Source organism: Alligator mississippiensis, chromosome 5, assembly GCF_030867095.1.
Source record: "Alligator mississippiensis isolate rAllMis1 chromosome 5, rAllMis1, whole genome shotgun sequence".
NCBI classification, from domain to species: Eukaryota; Metazoa; Chordata; order Crocodylia; family Alligatoridae; genus Alligator; species Alligator mississippiensis.
Genome location: NC_081828.1, coordinates 197863775 through 197882608, shown reverse-complemented (window position 1 = coordinate 197882608; position 18834 = coordinate 197863775). Strand labels below are relative to the sequence as shown.

Sequence of the window (18834 nt, the reverse complement as noted above, 5' to 3'; positions counted from 1 at the left end):
CTGATCCAGTCGAAATTGCTCCTCAGACAGTCTCTCCCAGAAGAACAAATGCTTGTACACTTTCCTTCCTTTGACTTCTCCCAGATACGAGGGGCATTTTTACACATGCAAGCACCACGATGCCAAGCACTTTGAAAAGCACCTGGCATTGCAATACTTGCAGTTGCGTAAGCTGCGAAATGTACATCAGGTTTGAGGAAATGGCAGTGGCGCGCTTTTGAACTAAAACACCCTGGAAGTGCTTTAATTCCAAAGCGCATCACTGCCATTTTCTGCATGCTGATATGCATTTTGCTGCTTATACAACTGCATGCAGCACAGATCAGCATGTTTGTGAAGAAAAAAGTATGTGTATAAATGCTCCAGGAGCACTTGATTTGTGAGAAAATGCTTACTGTACCTTCTTGAGACTGGGGTCACCCTGGTTGGCAGGAGGAGATGAGAGGAGGAGGTGCTGCTTGCTTCATCCTAGCCCTGGGAGGAATCGAGTGGCAGGGACCGACACATGTACCTTCCCCAGGCCGGGTTCACCCTGTTCTGAAGAAGAATGGAGGGGCAGCTGCTCCTGCCCATCCCATAGACCGATCCCCTTCCACCCCCACATCAAGGGATGCAGAGCCACCTGCTGCTTCTCACTCTGGTGTGAGGCCATCATGGGCAGAGGTTTTGCTGCGCTGGTCAGTCTGCTCAGCTCATGGGCACTGGGAATGGGAGGACTGGAGCAGCTGCTGTTCCCCATGCTTTCCCCAGACCAGGGTTACCTGGTCTGAGGAGCAGGGGAGAGGGATAGTTGCATGTCGGATGCCTGTACTACTCCATCTCCCAGAAACATTTCTAGCTGTGGAAAATTGCTACTGTTAGAAATTGAGGGCATTTACATATTTGTGCCAAACCACAGGGTGCTTTTAAAAGTGCTTGGCACTGCGGCGCATGCATTTGTATAAATGGCGAAATGCGCGTCAGTGCTGAGAAAACGGCGGCAGTGTGCTTTTGAATTAAAATACATTGAAGGTGTTTTAGTTCAGAACCTCACCGCCACCATTTTCTCAACTTTGATGCATATTTCGCTGTTTATACAAATCCATGCCACGCAATGCTGGGCGCATCAGCTTGCAAGTGGAGCAGCTTGATTAATTGAGTCTGCTCTGACACACTGGATTTCCGGTGCATCAGAACAGACAAATGTGTACGTGTATAAATGCCCCGAATGCCTATTTGTGGCTTTTGCCTATCATGGAACACTTCACTTTGCCCTTGGAAATCCCGCATATGCATAAGATGTATGAGAATATGAAAATAAGAGAAGAAGAATCCTTAATTATCATTATCTTTGGAATTGAACATACAGAAATTTGTTTTCAAAATTGTACTGTATTGGTATTTTTGGCCTTTTTGCAATGGTCAAATGCTTTTATTCCCATAGAACCGTGCACGAAAGAAAAGGCTGAATATTATCATTGTAGCAGAAGGTGCCATTGATTCTCACAACAAAGCCATAACATCAGAGCAAGTTAAAGATGTAAGTATCGTTCTCCCTGTAGTGCTCCTTCTACTTGCACTATATCTAATTTGGTGCTATTTGCTTTCTACTTATTGATAAATATAGAAATTCCATGGAAATTTCTATTAAACAGTTTCTTCCAGCACTTGCAAGCTATATTTTATACCTTTGACTTGTAGCCTGAACTCAAATTTCATCAAAGTAAATGGGTCTTTTTCTGATGGCTTATTTGAGTTTTTGATTGGAATCTGTATGTGTATGTGTATATTTGTGTATGTTTGGGCATGTGTGCCCATGTACTTAAAGTACAGGGTAGTCAATGAAGTGGGTGTTTTCAGCTATTTGATCGCTGGAAAGTCTGTTAAAATTTGGTTTAGAGCAGTAATCATTATCAGTTTATGTTCTTGGAAGAAGTTGTGTAATCTTCCGTTAAGCTCCTATCACAATAATAATGCTCACATCATCAGAGGCCAAGGATTTAGCAGGCATTTAGACTGGAATTACCATGTCATTCTTGGAAATGATCCTTTTATTCAGATTTTGGAACACATTGACTGTAAGGATGGTATGAAGAAACTAAATTACATTGTCTGTGCTTTATCCAGTGTATGGTTACAAGACTTTGTTTTTTACCGCTGTTAGTTTGACGCTTTTGAGGAACACTAAAATGATGCAACAGTCCTTGATACATCAGTACACAATTATGTTTTTTCAAATGAAATACAAATTGGCTTTGACTAGAGTTTTTAAGTAAAAGTATAGAAACTAGTTGTTACTTTTTAAATTTTGGTTGAAGTAAACACTGCTTCCTTGTTCCACAGACCACAGCGTGTTAAAATACCAAGGAAGCTGTAAAAATTGGAACTGAATCTTGTAGAGAGAATGAGAGTGTAAATAAATCTTTAAAAAGACTTGCTTCCTGACTCCATTAACCCCTGCTGCTTTCTCTCCCTCAGTGCTGGGAGGGCAAGTTTAAGACAGGCCTCCAAATATTAGATTCTGTACATGAAAAAGTATACCACATTATTTTCTATATATATAATCTAATTATTAGGGGGGTAGTTGTGTAAATGTATGTGTAAAATGGGAACATTTACCAACATTAATTGTGTTACAGTATCATGATTATATAGTCTAATATCATGATCATAATACCAAAAGTTTCCAAAAAGGTTTTTGCTAATGTATGCATACTGTATAACTACTATGTTAATCCTGTTGTTTTATATTTCTCACTTACTTTTGAAATTGTTTGCAGCTTGTGGTTCGGTGCCTGGGATTTGACACTCGTGTGACTATACTGGGTCATGTTCAGAGAGGTGGTACACCATCAGCTTTTGATAGAATTTTGGTGAGTGAACCTCTAATACCTGTCTCTGTCCAGGAATGCTGGAAAAATGTAGATCTCAACAAAAATAGGATCATAAGAAAGTAAGGCTGGAAGGGACCTCACAAGTTCATCTGGTCCAGCTACCTGCTCAAGGTAGCATATTATTGTCAAGGCAGGATCATCGTTGACTAAACCATTCAAGCCAAAGGTAAATCTAACCTGTGCTTAGAAGATTCCCAAGGATGAAGATTGGACCATTTCTCTAGGTAGCTTATCCCAATGGTTGACCACTGTCATAGTCAGAAAGTTCCTCCTAATCCCCAACCTCAATTTCTCCTGCTGCAGCTCGAGGCCATTGCTCCTAGTCCTCTCCCATGCAACCACAGAGAAAAGCCCATCTTTGTCCTCTCTGTAATTGCCTTTCAGATATTTGAAGATTGTTACCAAATCCTCTCATGACCTTCTCTTCTCCTGACTAAATAACACTTTTTTTTCAACCTTTCCTCATAAATTGTGCCTTTTAGACCCTTAATCATTTTTATTGCTCTACGCTGGACTTTTTTCCAAAATGTCAACATTATTCTTTAAGTGTGGGGCCTAAAACTGGATGCAGTACTCCAGGTGAAATCTTGCCAGTGCTTAATAGAGCTGAAGAATCACTTTCCGTAATTTGCAAGTGACATTTATATTAATGCAACAAAATCCAACAACATATTGTTCTGGCAAGAGCACACTCTTGACTCGTATTCAGTTTATGGCCTATTGTAACCCCCAGGTCCTTCTCTGCAGTATTGCAGTCTACCATTTCTGAGTCTGTATTTATGCATGCAAGTATTTTATCCCAAGTACAGGACTTTGCACTTGTCCTTGTTGAATCTCATTTCATTGATTGTGGACCATTTTTTTTCCAATCTATTCAGGTTGTTTTGGATCTTAGCTCTACTATTTGGAGTATCTGCAGCTCTATGCAACTTACTGTCATCTGCAGATTTGCGAAGTGTGCACTCAATCCCATTGTCCAAAGCATAACTGAAGATATTAAACAATACCAGACCCAGACCCTGGGGAGCACCTCTTGCTACCACCTCGCAACTAGACATTGAGCCATTCATGAGTGAATTAAGTACAGTGATCCAACCAGCTGTGTGTCCATCTTACAGTATCTTTATTCTGTATTTCCTAGCTTGTTAATGAGAATGTTGTGGGAGATGGTGTCAAAAGCCTTGCTAAAGTCAAGGTATATCACATCTGCTCTTCCCTATCCACAGGCCATGTCATCCTATCATAGAAGAAAATCGGACTGGTCAGGCTTGACTCGCCCTTGGTGAATCCATGCTGGCTGTTTCTGATCACTTTGTTCTCCTCTAGGTGCTTCACAATAGATTCTTTGAGTACCTGCTTCATGATCTTTCCAGTTGAGATCAGACTGACTGATCTGCATCAACCTTCCTCCTCCTCCTTCCCTTTCTTAAAAGATGGGCACTATATTGGTCTTTTTCCAGTCACACAGGATCTTTCACAACCTCCATGAATTCTTAAAGAGGACAGCCAGTGGCTCCAAAATTACCTCTGCCAATTCCTTCAGTGGTGCTGATTTGAAAGTATCCTTGGCCATTTTTTTCGTTATCCTAGGGGGCTTCCCATCTGGCCCTCCTGACTCCAGCTTTTCTAATTCCTAACCTGTTTTTCTACTAGTCTAGGCTGTTTCTTTCTTTCCCTATCTTTTCTGCCAACATCACTTATCATCTGAGAGCTACCCCTGTTTGTAAAGACTGAAGTTAAAAAGGCTTTAAATACTTCAGCGTGCTCTGAATCATCTGTAACTAGATTGCCTTCCATATTCTGTAAGAGAGTTATAGTTTCTGTGGTCTTTTTCTTACTTTTTGACTTTTATTACCTTTTATGTCCCTTGCCAGCTGCATCTCAAATTGTGCCTTTACCTTCCTAATTTTCTCCCTGAATGCTGGAACAGTGCTCTTTTACTCTTCATTATTAAGATAATCAAGTTTCCCCTTTTTATAGGATTCTTTTTTGAATTTCAGCTCCTTGAAGAGACTCCAGCTGGGCTGGTCTCCTATTGCACTTCCCATTCTTCCATCTAGTTTGCTTCTGTGCTTTTAAAGAGCCTCCTTAAAGTACAGCTAGTTCTTCTGGGGCATTTATACACATACCTTTTCGTCTTGCAACACACCAGATATCTGGCAGGTCAGAACAGACTTGATTAATAGAGTCTGCTCTGCACATGAGCTGTTGTGCACTGCGCTGTGTTGCATGTAGTTGTATAAGTGGCAAAATGCATGTCAGCATGCAGAAAATGGCGGCGGTACACTTTTGAACTAAAACACCTTCTGTGTGTTTTAGTTCAACAGTCCGCTGCTGCATTTCACCACTTATACAACTTCATGTACCCAGTGCCAGGCACTTTTAAAAGTGCCCAGCACTGCAGCACAAGCATCTGTACAAAAGCCCCTTGACTTCTTTTCCCCTCAGACTTGCCTCCCAAGGGATCTTTTTCAACAGTTCTCTGAGTTGGCTCAAGTCTGCTTTTCTGAAGTCCATTGTCCTTATTCTACTGCTCTCCTTCCTTCCTCCCCTTAGGATCTTGAACTCTATAGTCACTGTACTCCCCTGTCACCCAAGTTACTTTTCACCTTCATTTACTCAACCAATTCTTCCCTGTTTGTGAGCAGTAAGGCAAAAAGATCTTCCCTCCTAGTTGGTCTGTCTACCATCCATATCAAAAGCTTATTCCCAATTTGCTGTGTTTCCCTCCCAGCAGATATTCTAATAATTAAAGCCCCCCATGCCTTACAATATGGAAGTGCTTGTACTAGGACCTCCAGTTCGTCCTGTTTGTTCCCCATACTTCTCACATTATTATATAAACATTTCAGGGCTCTAACCGACTGTCCTGTTCTCTTGCTGGGAACATTGCTAAAGCTCCCATTATAGGTGCCTCTTGCTAAGTTTTTACCCAGGTCTCCAGCTCTTTACTTACCTATGCCCTTTTGTCTTTATCCTTCTGGTGAACGTAGTAATAACATCAATGTTGTCTGACTTAGTTGTCCAAATCTAACCTCTGTGTTCCCAGGGACTAAGAACCAACCTGATGCTTATGTGCCCTGTGAATTCTCTGAGCATTTATTTCTGATCCCTATTGCCTTGACTGGGTTGGTTTGGACCTTCCAGCTGACTCCAGATTTCCCTGGATCAAACTCCTTCACTACAACTCCCAGTCCATTCCAGTTCTACTCTCTTTCAGCACACTGCAGCAGTCCTAATTTAATTAACTACATCAATTAATTTCGGTAATGTCTCCCAATTTCCTTCTTCTCCCTACTTCCCCTTGGTTTTGGAAGGAAACTCCTTTCAAGGTGCCTGTACAAAAGCCAGGAGGTGGATTTCAAAGCCACTCTAATTAAAGCACCCTTTCCCCTACACATGTAGAACATGTAAACAAATGCCATCGGTGTTGTTAATTTAAAATACGCCACAACAGCAAAAGCATTCTTGCAGTGCTTCATGCCAAGGTGCCGGAAGAGCAGGCAATGTTTGCACTGATCAAATGGTTATCCTGAGATAACTGCGAGTGCACAATACCTGTGGTGTAATTTACACTAGTGTCGTTTTTCTCAGGATAATTCTAAACTGGGTTCTAGTAAATGTGTTGCAGAGATCTCCTTTTTGTACACAAGTGAAATTTGTCATCTTGTGTCCAAGCCCTTAGTTTGCCTTTGTTACTTACCTTGCAGTACCTAAAGTAATAACAACTGTGATGTGTGGATCTGAAGACAACATATATGCGTAGTCTGAGTAAATGGGTGCCCTTTACCTGCCCTGTTGTGTTACAATGACCTTGGCCCCTGGTTTGTTCTCCACGCTTATCTGCCATGCCTTGATGTTGTAAGACTATTCGGGTGGATGGATGGTTCTCTGTGCAGAGGTCCATCTGACAGAACCACAATCTTTCACTGGGCTCCACCTCCCCTACACCCTGCCCCTTTTTTCTCAGGTGGTCATTCACTATTTTCTGCTGGCCTGGAGTGCGAGATATCTGTGGGGTCTCTGCCCAAACTCCACTGTGTTATTTACTATCCTGTTCTTTGGCCTTGGTTTCTCCTGGTTGGTCCTGTCCTTGGCTGTACTTGTTGGATCACTCTACCTTTTGTCCCCTTTCTCTCTCTCTCTCTCTCCTTCTTGGTTGTCATCCCCACTCCTCCCTACTGAGGACTCTGTATTTCTGTGATTATCCAGGCTTGTCCTGTTCTATGCTTCCCTGTCCCTTCCAGTCTTATTTCAGTCCCTATAAACTAAAGCTTCCTAAAAGCCCCAAGTGTAGGAGATTGATCTATATATAATGAGGACCTAACTAAAGAAAGAGGGTTCCTTCCTCCCAACTGTTGGTCTTCTCCCCCAGGGACCCTAAATCCAAAAGGGAGGGAGGTATCTTTCTCCCGGCCTATATTGTCCCTTAATTCCATAATTCAAAGAAAGCTGGAAAAAAAAAAGGTTTGATTTTCATAGATTGCTAGGGGCTGGAAGGGACCTCGCAGGTCATTGGGTCCAGCCCCAAAATCGCGGTTGTTCCCCACACAAGTCAAAGTTCTGTTAGGGCTACCCCTGTCCCGATTTACACGCTGTTTCTCTTTTTTCCTCTCCAGCGTGCTAGGCAATTTTTTTCTTTGCCTTGGCTGCCTGAGTTTATCCCAGTCCCCAATACCCGCAGTGGTACTGTCCTTTCCTCTTACTGGTTCATGGCCATCAGCCAGGACCTGATCTTCTCTCCCCTGACCCTGGCTCCTGGGCTTATAGGGAAGACCCCTGTTATCCCACCGTCCGCTGCTACTTAACCCTCCAGGCACTCTGGGGTGCTCCTGACTCATGGCTTCTTGGGGTCCCAATGTTCCACAAGGTTTTGGTTGGAGAGGGTCCTCAGCTTTGCTGATCCCTTTCCTTGGTCCAGCTGCCTGGTCCCTGCTCCAGGAGATGCCGAATGTTGTGCCTTCTTCAGCATCTCCCTTTAAACTGCCTGGTCTTCTCTCCAGCCCCAGGTGCCTACCTGATTCCCCAGACTTCCCCAGACCTTGCTCTCCGGTATGCCAGGGTTGTACCATTTGTCCAGACTCATTCTGTTGGCTACAAAGGACCAGCTTGTAGGATCATAATGAATTCTAATTTATTGTACGGGATGTGAAATTACCAATAAAATCATAAATGCAAACTTTGAGTTATGAGGGGTACTGGCCACCTTAACACACATTGGCACACACATACACACACTCACACACAATTGCTGCAATAGTAGTGTAACACCAATGTTGGTATATACCTATCCGGAGTGCTGGAATCTGCTGTCGATGGTCAGCTTCTTCCAGGGCAATGTCTTCTTCATAAGGGGGTCGCCTGCTAGTCCTTCTCTCTCAGTAGGTCGGGTGCTGGATGAGAGGGACGCCATTGACAGTCACGCTTCACTGCCTTTTATCCCTTTCTGGAAGATTTATGATCCCCCAGCATCGTATTGGCTGCCCAATCTGGAGGTCGTTGTCTCACATGGGCCTGGAGTAGTGCATGAAAGCTGTTAGTTAAAGTCACTGAGGGCTTCACCCAAATCTTGTAGTTTGGGGAGTCCACCCTTGACTTGATTGATTCAATGGCTGTGTCCTTGCAGTTTTCAGGTGGCTTAATTAGCTTAAAATGGCTTGTATAGTAGAGTTTTGTGGTGGTAAATTCCACTGGTTAGGTTATTGTCAGTTAACAGCCAGAGGCTTTTGCTTTGTCATTCATTTATCTATTGACTCACACTTGCATTCACTCAAGGGACCAGCCCAATATAGCAGATTTCATCACATACCAATTACAATTTGAATGCAGTTTTTAACAGTGGTCCAGGGTGTAACTTCATTCTACAGGGAGTACATTCCTTAAGGGTTTAAAAGCATAAAATATAAAATACAAAATGCCAAGGCAAGGATGAGACAGGTGAAATATAAAAATGCACTGTAAGAAATATATAAACATGCAGTGTGAGGTAGTGAGGATCAAAGGCCACTGGGGACAATATGTGAGTTAGGTTAGATGGAGTAGACTGATTTAGCATAAACTTTAGACAGATATGGGAAGTTTGCTTTGGGAAATAGGTCTCAGTCAAAGGGGGAATGTGTTCACCAAGATATATTTACAGTCATGCTTTCAGTGCACCTTGGCTTGTCTTGTTCCTTACAGGCTTTGCTTTGAAGTGGATATTTTAGTTCTTTTGTTTTCTTTAGTGACACTTAACTCAATTGATATGTAGATGTAGTTTTTAGGTTTGTCCTACAGAAAGCCATTTCAGCTTTCTGGCTTGCTCCAAGCCTTCCTGCACCCATGCAATGAGTGTGCTATGTCTCTGCCAGTACTCAGAAGGAAAAAGAAATGCACGAAATGGGGGGTGCAGGCAAGAAGGGGCTTTTTGTTATAATCCCAGTAAATCCTCACCAGTTTGGCTGGCTCCCCTTAATCCCGAGGCACATAGGTACCCATATACAGATGTAGCTGTAAATGGGGACCATATCGGTACGTAGGGAGATAGCTTAAAAAAAAAGCCCTTTTCTGAAATATATCTAATCCTTTTCATAAAAATTCTTATCAATCCTGACTATGGAGGGGAAACAGGGTGAGAGCAGCTTCACTGTTTAGTAAAAGAGCTTTCATCAAATTAAGGACTGCATGTTTTATCTGGATGTAAAGAGAAGTCTTAGGTATTTGCCAGTATTTGTGAGTGTAGCTAATTTGCTTGTGAGTGCATCTCTGAATATTTCATCCTATTTCTTTATTTTATCTGCAGGCAAGCCGTATGGGTGTGGAAGCCGTCCTTGCCCTGCTTGAAGCTACACCAGATACTCCTGCTTGTGTTGTGTCCCTGTCTGGAAACCAGGCTGTACGTCTGCCTTTAATGGAGTGCGTGCAGATGGTGAGTTCCTGGAGAAGTGCCACATTATAGTTCTTCATTAAGTACAACAGGGTACTATGTGCAACAATCAGTGGTCTGTTATCAGTTTTAACACATCATCAGAGATGAGTGGAACACTTAACGTGTTCAGAATAATGAATTCTAGGAATGTTGTCTTTGAGTATAATTACTCTGGAGTTGTTTTAGGGGTAACCACTGACAAATGCAATGCTTTGTTTCCTACCCCCACTCTCTGACTTAGAAACTAGAGCTGTTTTTAAGTGAAATCTTGAATTTTCCATATTGCACCTCAACTGTTTGACAACAGATTCTTCATCCATTTAAATCTGTTTTTTTTCCTCCAAAAATATTCAATGGCAATTCCAATTTAAACTTTAAAAATAAAATATACAATAAATGAGTTGTTATTCCATGCCCCTTGGTGATGCTCTTGTCATTGTCTCTGAAACATGATTGTCCTCTGTAGAAATGGTAATTAACATTTGCCAGAATGCTGATGTCTGGCATGTGACGAGAAAATGAATCAAGCATTAGCTTGTCCTGTCAGTATTCCAAGTTGAGGTGTTGCATCAGAACAGATTTGTTTACAAACTAACTTTGCTTTTAAACTGACCTTTTAATTTTTTTTCATTTTATATAGACTCAAGAAGTACAGAAGGCAATGGATGAAGCAAGGTTTAAGGAGGCTGTGCAGCTTCGAGGAAGGTATGGCAGTCATTCATACCAGTGCACTTACCGTAGTGGAAACTGAACTGCTTTTCCTTCCTATTAACACTAAGATAGTCATCTAGAAAAGTTCATATCAACAGTTTCATATTCAAGGATATGGAAAGCAAGCCACTTATTAGCTACAGTTTTATTTAAGACATTTAATCCTAGCATAACTTTATATTCTAGAGAGAAAGGAGACCTCTCTATTAACAAATTAAACTATCTACAATATGTATTTACTTTTATGTGATTTTTGGAACTGACTACATAGTTTTCTAGCGTGAATCCATTGTGTATACTTCTCTAAGAGTAATGTTAAATCTTTGAAAAGATAGAACAAGTACAAATATGAACGCAATCTGGGAAAGTTAATATGAGAATTAACATGATTATTGTTTCAAAGTGTTTAATGACAAAACATCTTTCATCTATCAGTAACACTTGCTAGCCTTCTGTAATGTAGTGAGTTTTATCATTTTCATTATTTTAAACGTTTATTTTCAAATTAAATATGACTATAATATTAAATAATAATAGAGGTACATTTAAATAAAGTAGATATTTAAATTAATATTTTCAGTTTCCTTTCATATTTCCAGTTTTTAAAAATGTTGCACTTGTAATTATTTCATCTCTGTTCTGTTCTTAAATGTCTGAATTTGGGAAGTCACTATTTGGATAGAGTGAGTGACTGCTGGTTAATTGGTGTAGTTCCTTATATGAGCCAGTATCTCCAGACAAACTTTCCAGAGAGTATGTTATGATCACTCTTTAAAAATGTCTTTCACTAGTCTCTGAAATTAAATACTTTGATTGGGTATATCCTCAATGATTCTTATAAACTTTGGTTTAGTCCCAGGGCAGAGGCTGCCAGTCAGTGAGTTTGACACTCCAGTGTGGTCCCAGGGCTAGGGTCACCAATCAGCTTCAGCCCTGGGACTGTACTGGAGCATCACTGGGGACCCAGGGAATCGCATATGGGAACCCAGGCAGGCACCCCTGGGGTCTTAGAGGCCTGACCCTGCATGCCCTAGAAATTCCCCAGATTTGGTCCCTTGACTGGGGTGGCTAGACTGCCTGCACTGTCCTGTCATAAAACAGTCTGCTACAATAAAGCAGAACAAATTGATACCATTTATGTTGTGGCCACACATTTTGGGAAGTTGTGGCATGACAAGGCATTTGAACATCTGTGTGCTTGGCCTTTGTGCTGTCATAAAAAAAAAACATGGCAGCAAAAAGATGCACAGATATGGCAAGTGGAAAATAGCTGTCAAAATTGACCGAAGCTGGTCAGTCTGTTTCAGGGCTGCTATTGAAACTGACTGTTAAAAGACTTGATTATTATGGAGCTGGTCAGTTTGGGGATTGTTAGTATCAGAGCTCTTAAAGTGTATTAATGATTTACATCACATTTGGATAAACTCTGTTTAAGTGCAAGGTCCTTGTTAGGTCTGTGTACTTAAATATACACTGTAATAGTAAAATGTATGGCAACTCTAAATATATGAAATGTAATAATGTTTAACATTACATTTTTTACGTTCTTATAAAGCCTGACTACGCTGATGATTTTCCAGTCAGATACATTCAAGGCTAAAGGTGATTAGCAAAAGAAAAATTATCCTCCTTCCATTACTAAAAAGATCACTTTTTATTTTAAAAGAATTATGAACTATATGTGCTTTATCAGAAACCTTGTCTGATAATAGGAAATATGGCACTAGGAGTAGTAATACAAGTCCTTTGCTTCTTTCTAAATAACATTCTGTAAAAGCCAAACAGTATAATGTGTTGATGTTTAGTTGAAATATTATGTCCCAAATTAACCAATTTGTAATTGCATTAAAAATATGTGTATTCAGCATACTGAGATTGTCATAATCCTTATTAGTTCCAAAAGAATTCAATACTGTCTTTCTAATGTTTCCTAATGCAAACATTATCTTTCCTTCTTAGGAGTTTTGAAAATAACCTTAAAACCTACAAATTATTGTCTCATAGAAAACAAGATGCAGAGCTTCCAAAGGTAAGTTACATACTTTGATTAATTAAATTAGCTGTTGCATTTATTCATAGTATGCATAGTAGACTTGCTCTGGAAGAACTTAACAAGGTAATTTTAAAACAATGTTTTTACTCTTGAATTATCACATTTCTCTAGAAAGCTACCTTGTACAATATTTGGTATAATCAAATTAAACTTACAAAGAATGACAGAGGCTTATAGGAGAGAACTTTAATTTTTATCTTAAAATTAGTAACAGTCTGGATAACGTTCTTCCTAGCAAATTCCTTCTGAAGGAACCTCCTACCTTGGATATATTTTTTGTGTCTATTGCTTTAGATAAGTGGTTTTCAATCTTTTGGCTCTGTGGGCCAGGTGTGGGGTATGTCTGCAGGCCTGATCCCATGTGGGGTCAGGGCTCAGGGTTGACCCCTGCATTGTTCCAGCCCTGCACATCTGATTTAGCACACAGGGCCAAAATATCCTTCCTCAGGGCTCCTCACAGGTCTGGAAACCTGGGGGCTGGGGAATGGCAATGAATGCTGCTTCTACTCCCCTGCTGCTAGATTTTCAGATCCATGGGGAGCGCTCTGCAGGTCAGATGACAGGGCTCTGGGGGCTTCCTGCCACATCACATGGTCTCCCTGTGCTCTTACCCCCACTGCATCAAGCAGCTTCCCCCGGATTAGGCCTGGATTTGGAGGCAGAGATGGAGCTGCAGCTGCCTCAAACTGAACTCAAATCCAAGATGAGGTTAAATGGGGGAAAAGCTTCATTTTGGATTGGAGCAAAAACAGTAATAAGAAGCATTAGTTCTTACATACTAGAGCAGGGGTGCTCAAGACACAGCATCTTCAAGACATCCCTCCAATAATTAGACTATAATTCCATGTAAAGAATATATCTGTAGAAAATTATAACAAATTTATAATTTTTGATGTGTAGAATCTTATTATTGGAGAAGGTTGTATTAAATTCAAAGTCATCCTAGATTCAAGTAAAGATGGTATGCTTTCTCTATTTCATGGCAGGGAAAGAAGCAGGGAGGAAATCAGACACAAATACACCTGAAAACCTTAGCAGGAGGAGAGAGGAGGCTGGGTAGTAAATATCTCACTGTGCTTTCCCAGTGACAATGAATTCTTTGGGAATTCATTGGGTAGAATCAGTGAGCAGTAGCTGTCTCTACCAAGTGGGATCTGGTCTGATCATCCATTGTGACTAACATTAGCTGCAAACTGAGCCCCCTTTTCCCCTGTTGCTTGGATATTGCTCACAAACTAATCTTGAGTTCTGCATTTTTAGGAAATATTTGTTTAAAATGTTCACCGAATATTTTATGCAATCAGATTTGAGCCTGCATGATGTTCGTTAGCAGTATATTTTGAGTATTCTCTTTTTATTAGTGTTTTATGGTGCACGGTTCCTCAATTAAGTTAAATTTAATTGTTTGTCCTTCTTGACTGGATGACTTACACTTTTCAAACTGGACAAATGGTGAAAAATCATAGAAAAATAGGACTGGAGGAATCTGAGAAGGTCCGAGTCCCTACTCAAGGCAGACTAATTCCTTTGTAAGCCATCTCGGATAGATGTTTATCTAACCTGCATTTAAGAATTTCCAGTGACAGAGATGCCACAACCTCTTATTTTAGCTAATCTGTTCCAGTGCTTAATCTTCCTCGTAACTGGAAAGTTCTCCCTAATCTCTAACACTGGAGTAATTTAAGCCCATTATTTCTCCTGTTTCTTGTGCATACAAAGAACAATTGCTTGTCATTCAATTTACTACAAAACTTTTTGTATTTGAAGCTTGTTATCAAATCCTCCCTCCATTTTCTTTTCTCTTCTCCAAACTAAATAATCCCGGTTCCTTCAGACTCCTCATAAATCGTGTTTCCTAGAACTCCAGTTACCTCTACTGTTCTGCTCTGGGCTCTTTTCAGTTTGTCCACTTTTTTGTTGAAGTAAGGTGCCCCAAACTGAATGCAGTATTTCAGGTAAAGCCTCACCAGTGCTGAATAAAGTAAACGAATCACTTCCTGTGACATACATTTGACAGTTCTGTTAGTGTTATTTGCCAGTATGTTAATAATGGTTTTTTTTTTCTGCAACACTATTACCCTTTCAAAATATGCAGTATTATATTCATCTTATGGCCCTCTCTATACCCAGCTCCTTGTTCGTCTCCATTTTGTATTTGGATATTTGATTGTTCCTCCTTGTGTGCAGTACTTTGCCCTTGTTTTAAATAAATTTCATCTAATATTTTCAAATTATTTTTCCAGTTGATCAAGGTACTCTTCTCTACTTAAGCTTTCTTGTTTTAAATATTCTGCAATCTTGATACAACCTTTCCATAGCATTGTTTTTGTTCTTTTTTTTTTCTTCTGTACAACAGGGAAATAGCGCTCTTAATTCCTTTTTTGTTTTTTTCCCTTCTTTGCCTATCTTTTCCTTTTTCCACTAAATTTTGTTTAGTTAAATTATAAGGTTGTCCAAAATTAAAACCAATGCAATTTTATTGAAAAGTTTGAACATGAAGTCTGTAGGATTGAAAAAAAACAAAACCTGCACAGTAGTGTTTTGAAAAATGGTGGTAGTAGAGCAGTGAACCTTCTGACAGATTTATTGCTAAGACAAAATAATGACCAAAAGAAAATATTGAGAAATCTTTAAAAAATAAGAAAATATATAGGAACATTCAGAAAGATATCATGAGACACGGTAAAGGACGTTTTAAGGGGGAAAAAAAATTAAAGTAGAAACATTCTTTTAAAAGTAGGTACATATTAAATGACAGGAAAAATAGGACAGAGTGGGTGCATCTACACAAGACACTTTACTCTGAAGTAGTGTAGTTTACTGCATAGTAAGCATGTGTGTCTACACATGTGCATGCTTACTCCTCAGTAAACCTAGCTAAACATGAGTAAATTTGTTACCTGAAGATGCAAGTATCAAATTTACTTGCAATTACTAACTGCACAGTAGCTCTCATGTAGACACCTGACCGGGAGCATCTCTGCCCTGGCAGCAAGAACCTCTAAGCATGTGTGTGTGTGTGTATGTATAGTGATTTTTTTTTATTATAGCATGCATATTATTTTCATACTCAGGCTAATCATTCATGTTTATTCATGTCTTTTCACTTTAGCATCTACATTAGAAATCAAGTTATAAAGCTGTTCCTTTAAGAAAGAATGCACAGAGCTGACAATGAACTCAGTGTAACTCATTGAAGAAAGTGTTCTTAATTTCAAATTTGGTTAAGAATTGGCTTAATGCATCTGGACAATAATTAAAGAGGGAATCTTGAAAAAAGCACTTTCTTTATGTTATCATCCTTGAAGAACAGAATGTACTATCTTGTCTTGTAAATCTACCTAAATATAGTTGATTTATTCGAAAACTCATAAGCTATGTAAATAAGGCCATTCACCCTAACAGCTAGAACCTGTTTCACTTCACTCACCCAGCCACAGCTGGTTAAGTGGTATTTGAGCACACAAAAGTGAAGCAGAATGTAGCCCTAGGCCGCGTCCACACAAATGCAGACATTTTTTTCCCCAGGGACAAGTAGCAGTGGCACAAGGTGGGGAGACATTATGGCCATGTCCAGACAAGCACAGACATGTGGTATGGGGTGCTGCAGACCCATCTGCAGCGCCATACACCTCACATGCAGGCATTCTCTGTGCATCCCAGGGTAAAGCTCCCTCCCCCACAACACAACACAACACAACACAGGTAGAGCTGTTCTAATTAAAGTGCCCACAAGGTATGCCACTGCTGCTTGTCTCTGGGGGATGCCCATGCCACGTGTCCTCTGGTGCACATCAGGTTACCCTGGGTGGGGTAGGGGAGGCTGGCGCCAGCAATTGTGCTGACCCCAGCAGCCTTACCTGGGTGTCTGGGGGCCTTGGGGAGCTGCAGCTGTGGCACTCCTTCAGCTGGGAGCCTGGCTGGCAGCTGGAGTGTGGCTCGGCCCTGCCAGGCTCTGGTGTTGGGTAGTGTGCACTGCCACCATGTATGCCTCCCCATTTTTTTTTGGCATGGGTTTTTTTGACCCCAGGATGCTCAGGGAATGACTACATGTGCGGTGTGTGGAGCTACAGATGGGTCTGCATTGCCACATACCACATATCTGCGCTTGTCTGGATGAGGCCATAATGTCTAAAACATAAATTACTACTGGTATTTACTAGTAGCATGGTTGTAAAAGAAATGTAGAGACGTTAACTGTAGTATACAATGTGTATGGATCTCTATGTTAGATCCATCATAAGGTCTTCCTGGCTGTCTTTACATGTGATCTGGGATGGGTGGGGAGGGGGGAAAGCACTTTAATGCTAAAATATTATTTCCCGTTATTAATGTGTATCTTACTTTACTAAAAGCCTGTCCTCATCTGTTATAACCTGTGGTTAAATCATGAATTAACTATCCAGTGTTGCATCCTTTTCTTTGGGAATTACTGTGATGCTACACATTCATCATTCTGAGTTTACTGTAGAATTGACACATGATTTGGGAAGAGAGGAAAAAAAAACTTTACATAAAAGCTGTTATCCCATCATTAGGATATATTATAAACACAAAGTAGATAGAGTTGTCTAAATCTGATCTCTGAACCATTATCCCATTGTGAAAGATTCTGTATGCTATTCTAACTGCTGCTCTCTTGCCTGCAGCTATAAAGATTAGCTGGCATTTCAATTTAAAGCTGATGTCTATTTTGTTCCATGAGTCAGCTGATAACGTATACTTGGTCATTATTCTGCCAGACCTCCGCATGTTGCTTCCTAGTTTTTACTCTGTCTGTTCTGATAATACCTTCAGGGGAAAAAAGCTTATTTTTCTTGCTTGCAAGAGAGCTAAAATAGCAGAAGCTGAATAATTTGATCTACAGGTCAAAGTGTTACTTCTGGTAAAAAAAATAAATAAATAAATAAAATTAAAAAAAGAAAAAGTTAGATTGCTTTTGTCTTTACTGATAATCCACATGTAGCTTTTTTAAAATTTGAAAGTAATGCATTGAAACTTTTTACTCACTTGAATCTAGAACAGATTTAGTTCTTTGGAGAGCTGCTTTACATCTTTCTGATGTTAAATTTCTGTTTACTATTAAATCTCTGTTAATCACTAAGCGTGTCTTCTCTTCTCTTGCAGAGTAATTTTAATGTGGCAGTTTTAAATGTAGGTGCCCCTGCAGCTGGGATGAATGCTGCTGTGAGGTCTGCAGTGAGAGTTGGCATAACTGAAGGACACAAAATGTTTGCTATCAATGACGGATTTGAAGGTTTTGCTAAGGGGCAGGTTAGTATTAAAAAAGAATAGTTAATATAGTTATGCACTGTTTCTTTTTTATATTGTTGTCCTATTTCTAGTAGAAATACTTTTATAAGAAGCCACAGACAACTGTTTCCAAGTGCTTTTTAATATAGTTGATCACATAGAAAGCCAGACCTAATCAACTGAAATAGAATTGTTTGTCTTGGTTATACATGTGGTGTATACACATGATGCATTTACTCTGGAGTAACTTATTTCAGATTTTTTAAAATTTAAATTATGCCTGTGGCCAGAGCAGAAATGCAAAACAAATTTTCCAGATAGAAGCCTACAGCAGATGCTATTACTGTGCCTCACTGCTAGGTTGGACCCAAAAATGCATTGGGTCTGCAGCTAAGTTTACATGTATATACTTTTGCAGATAGATTGAACATCTGCAATCAAGGATTCCACATTCAAATAGTCTTTTAAGGTTATTCTAACCTTGATGTAGATTAACTAGGTCTGAATGCTTTAGGCCCTTGAATATTTTGGGTAGAAAATTTTCCACATAAATAACTCATATCTTCTTCACAGAGGACAACTTTAACATGATTTGTACAGGATGTGGAGTGCTTAGCAGACTATGCATCAGAGTACCCATAGGATTATGAAACACCTTTTAAAAGTTTGCAAGTGCCTAATCACAAAATAATAGGCAAATCACCTTATTTCCATTTTCACTAATTCATTTGTGCCCTGTTATCATCTACATCTCTTTAATAGAACAGGCTACACTAACAGCAAACAGTTGCTGAGACTTCTGACATGCTTTGTTTTTAAAACTGTGACAGACTTCTTTTTAGGAAAAAGATGGCAAACTCTTTAAGTTATCTCCTTTTCCCCATTTCAGAGGTCACATATCAGTGTACCTGAGCTCCCATGAGAAATTTCCACTTATAATTTCCACTTCCTAGATAAACCAGAGAGTTTTGCAAGAGAATGACAAATGCTTTCTTGTCTTGAAGATTGTAAAAACCTAAGCTTGAGACCTGATTTTG

The 18834-nt window shown here is 40.0% G+C and overlaps 1 protein-coding gene across 3 annotated transcripts in view; it reads left to right on the top strand.

Annotated features, from left to right (window-relative positions):
- Positions 1-18834, top strand: part of PFKP (phosphofructokinase, platelet) — an 88977-nt gene that overhangs the window by 42019 nt on the left and 28124 nt on the right. For all 3 annotated transcript variants that reach the window (XM_006268139.4, XM_059729165.1, XM_006268138.4), the window contains exons 8-13: positions 1424-1519; positions 2760-2852; positions 9655-9780; positions 10421-10485; positions 12451-12520; positions 17672-17818. In XM_006268139.4, coding sequence (XP_006268201.1) covers positions 1424-1519; positions 2760-2852; positions 9655-9780; positions 10421-10485; positions 12451-12520; positions 17672-17818 — 597 coding nt within the window. The remainder of the gene's footprint in view (positions 1-1423; positions 1520-2759; positions 2853-9654; positions 9781-10420; positions 10486-12450; positions 12521-17671; positions 17819-18834) is intronic.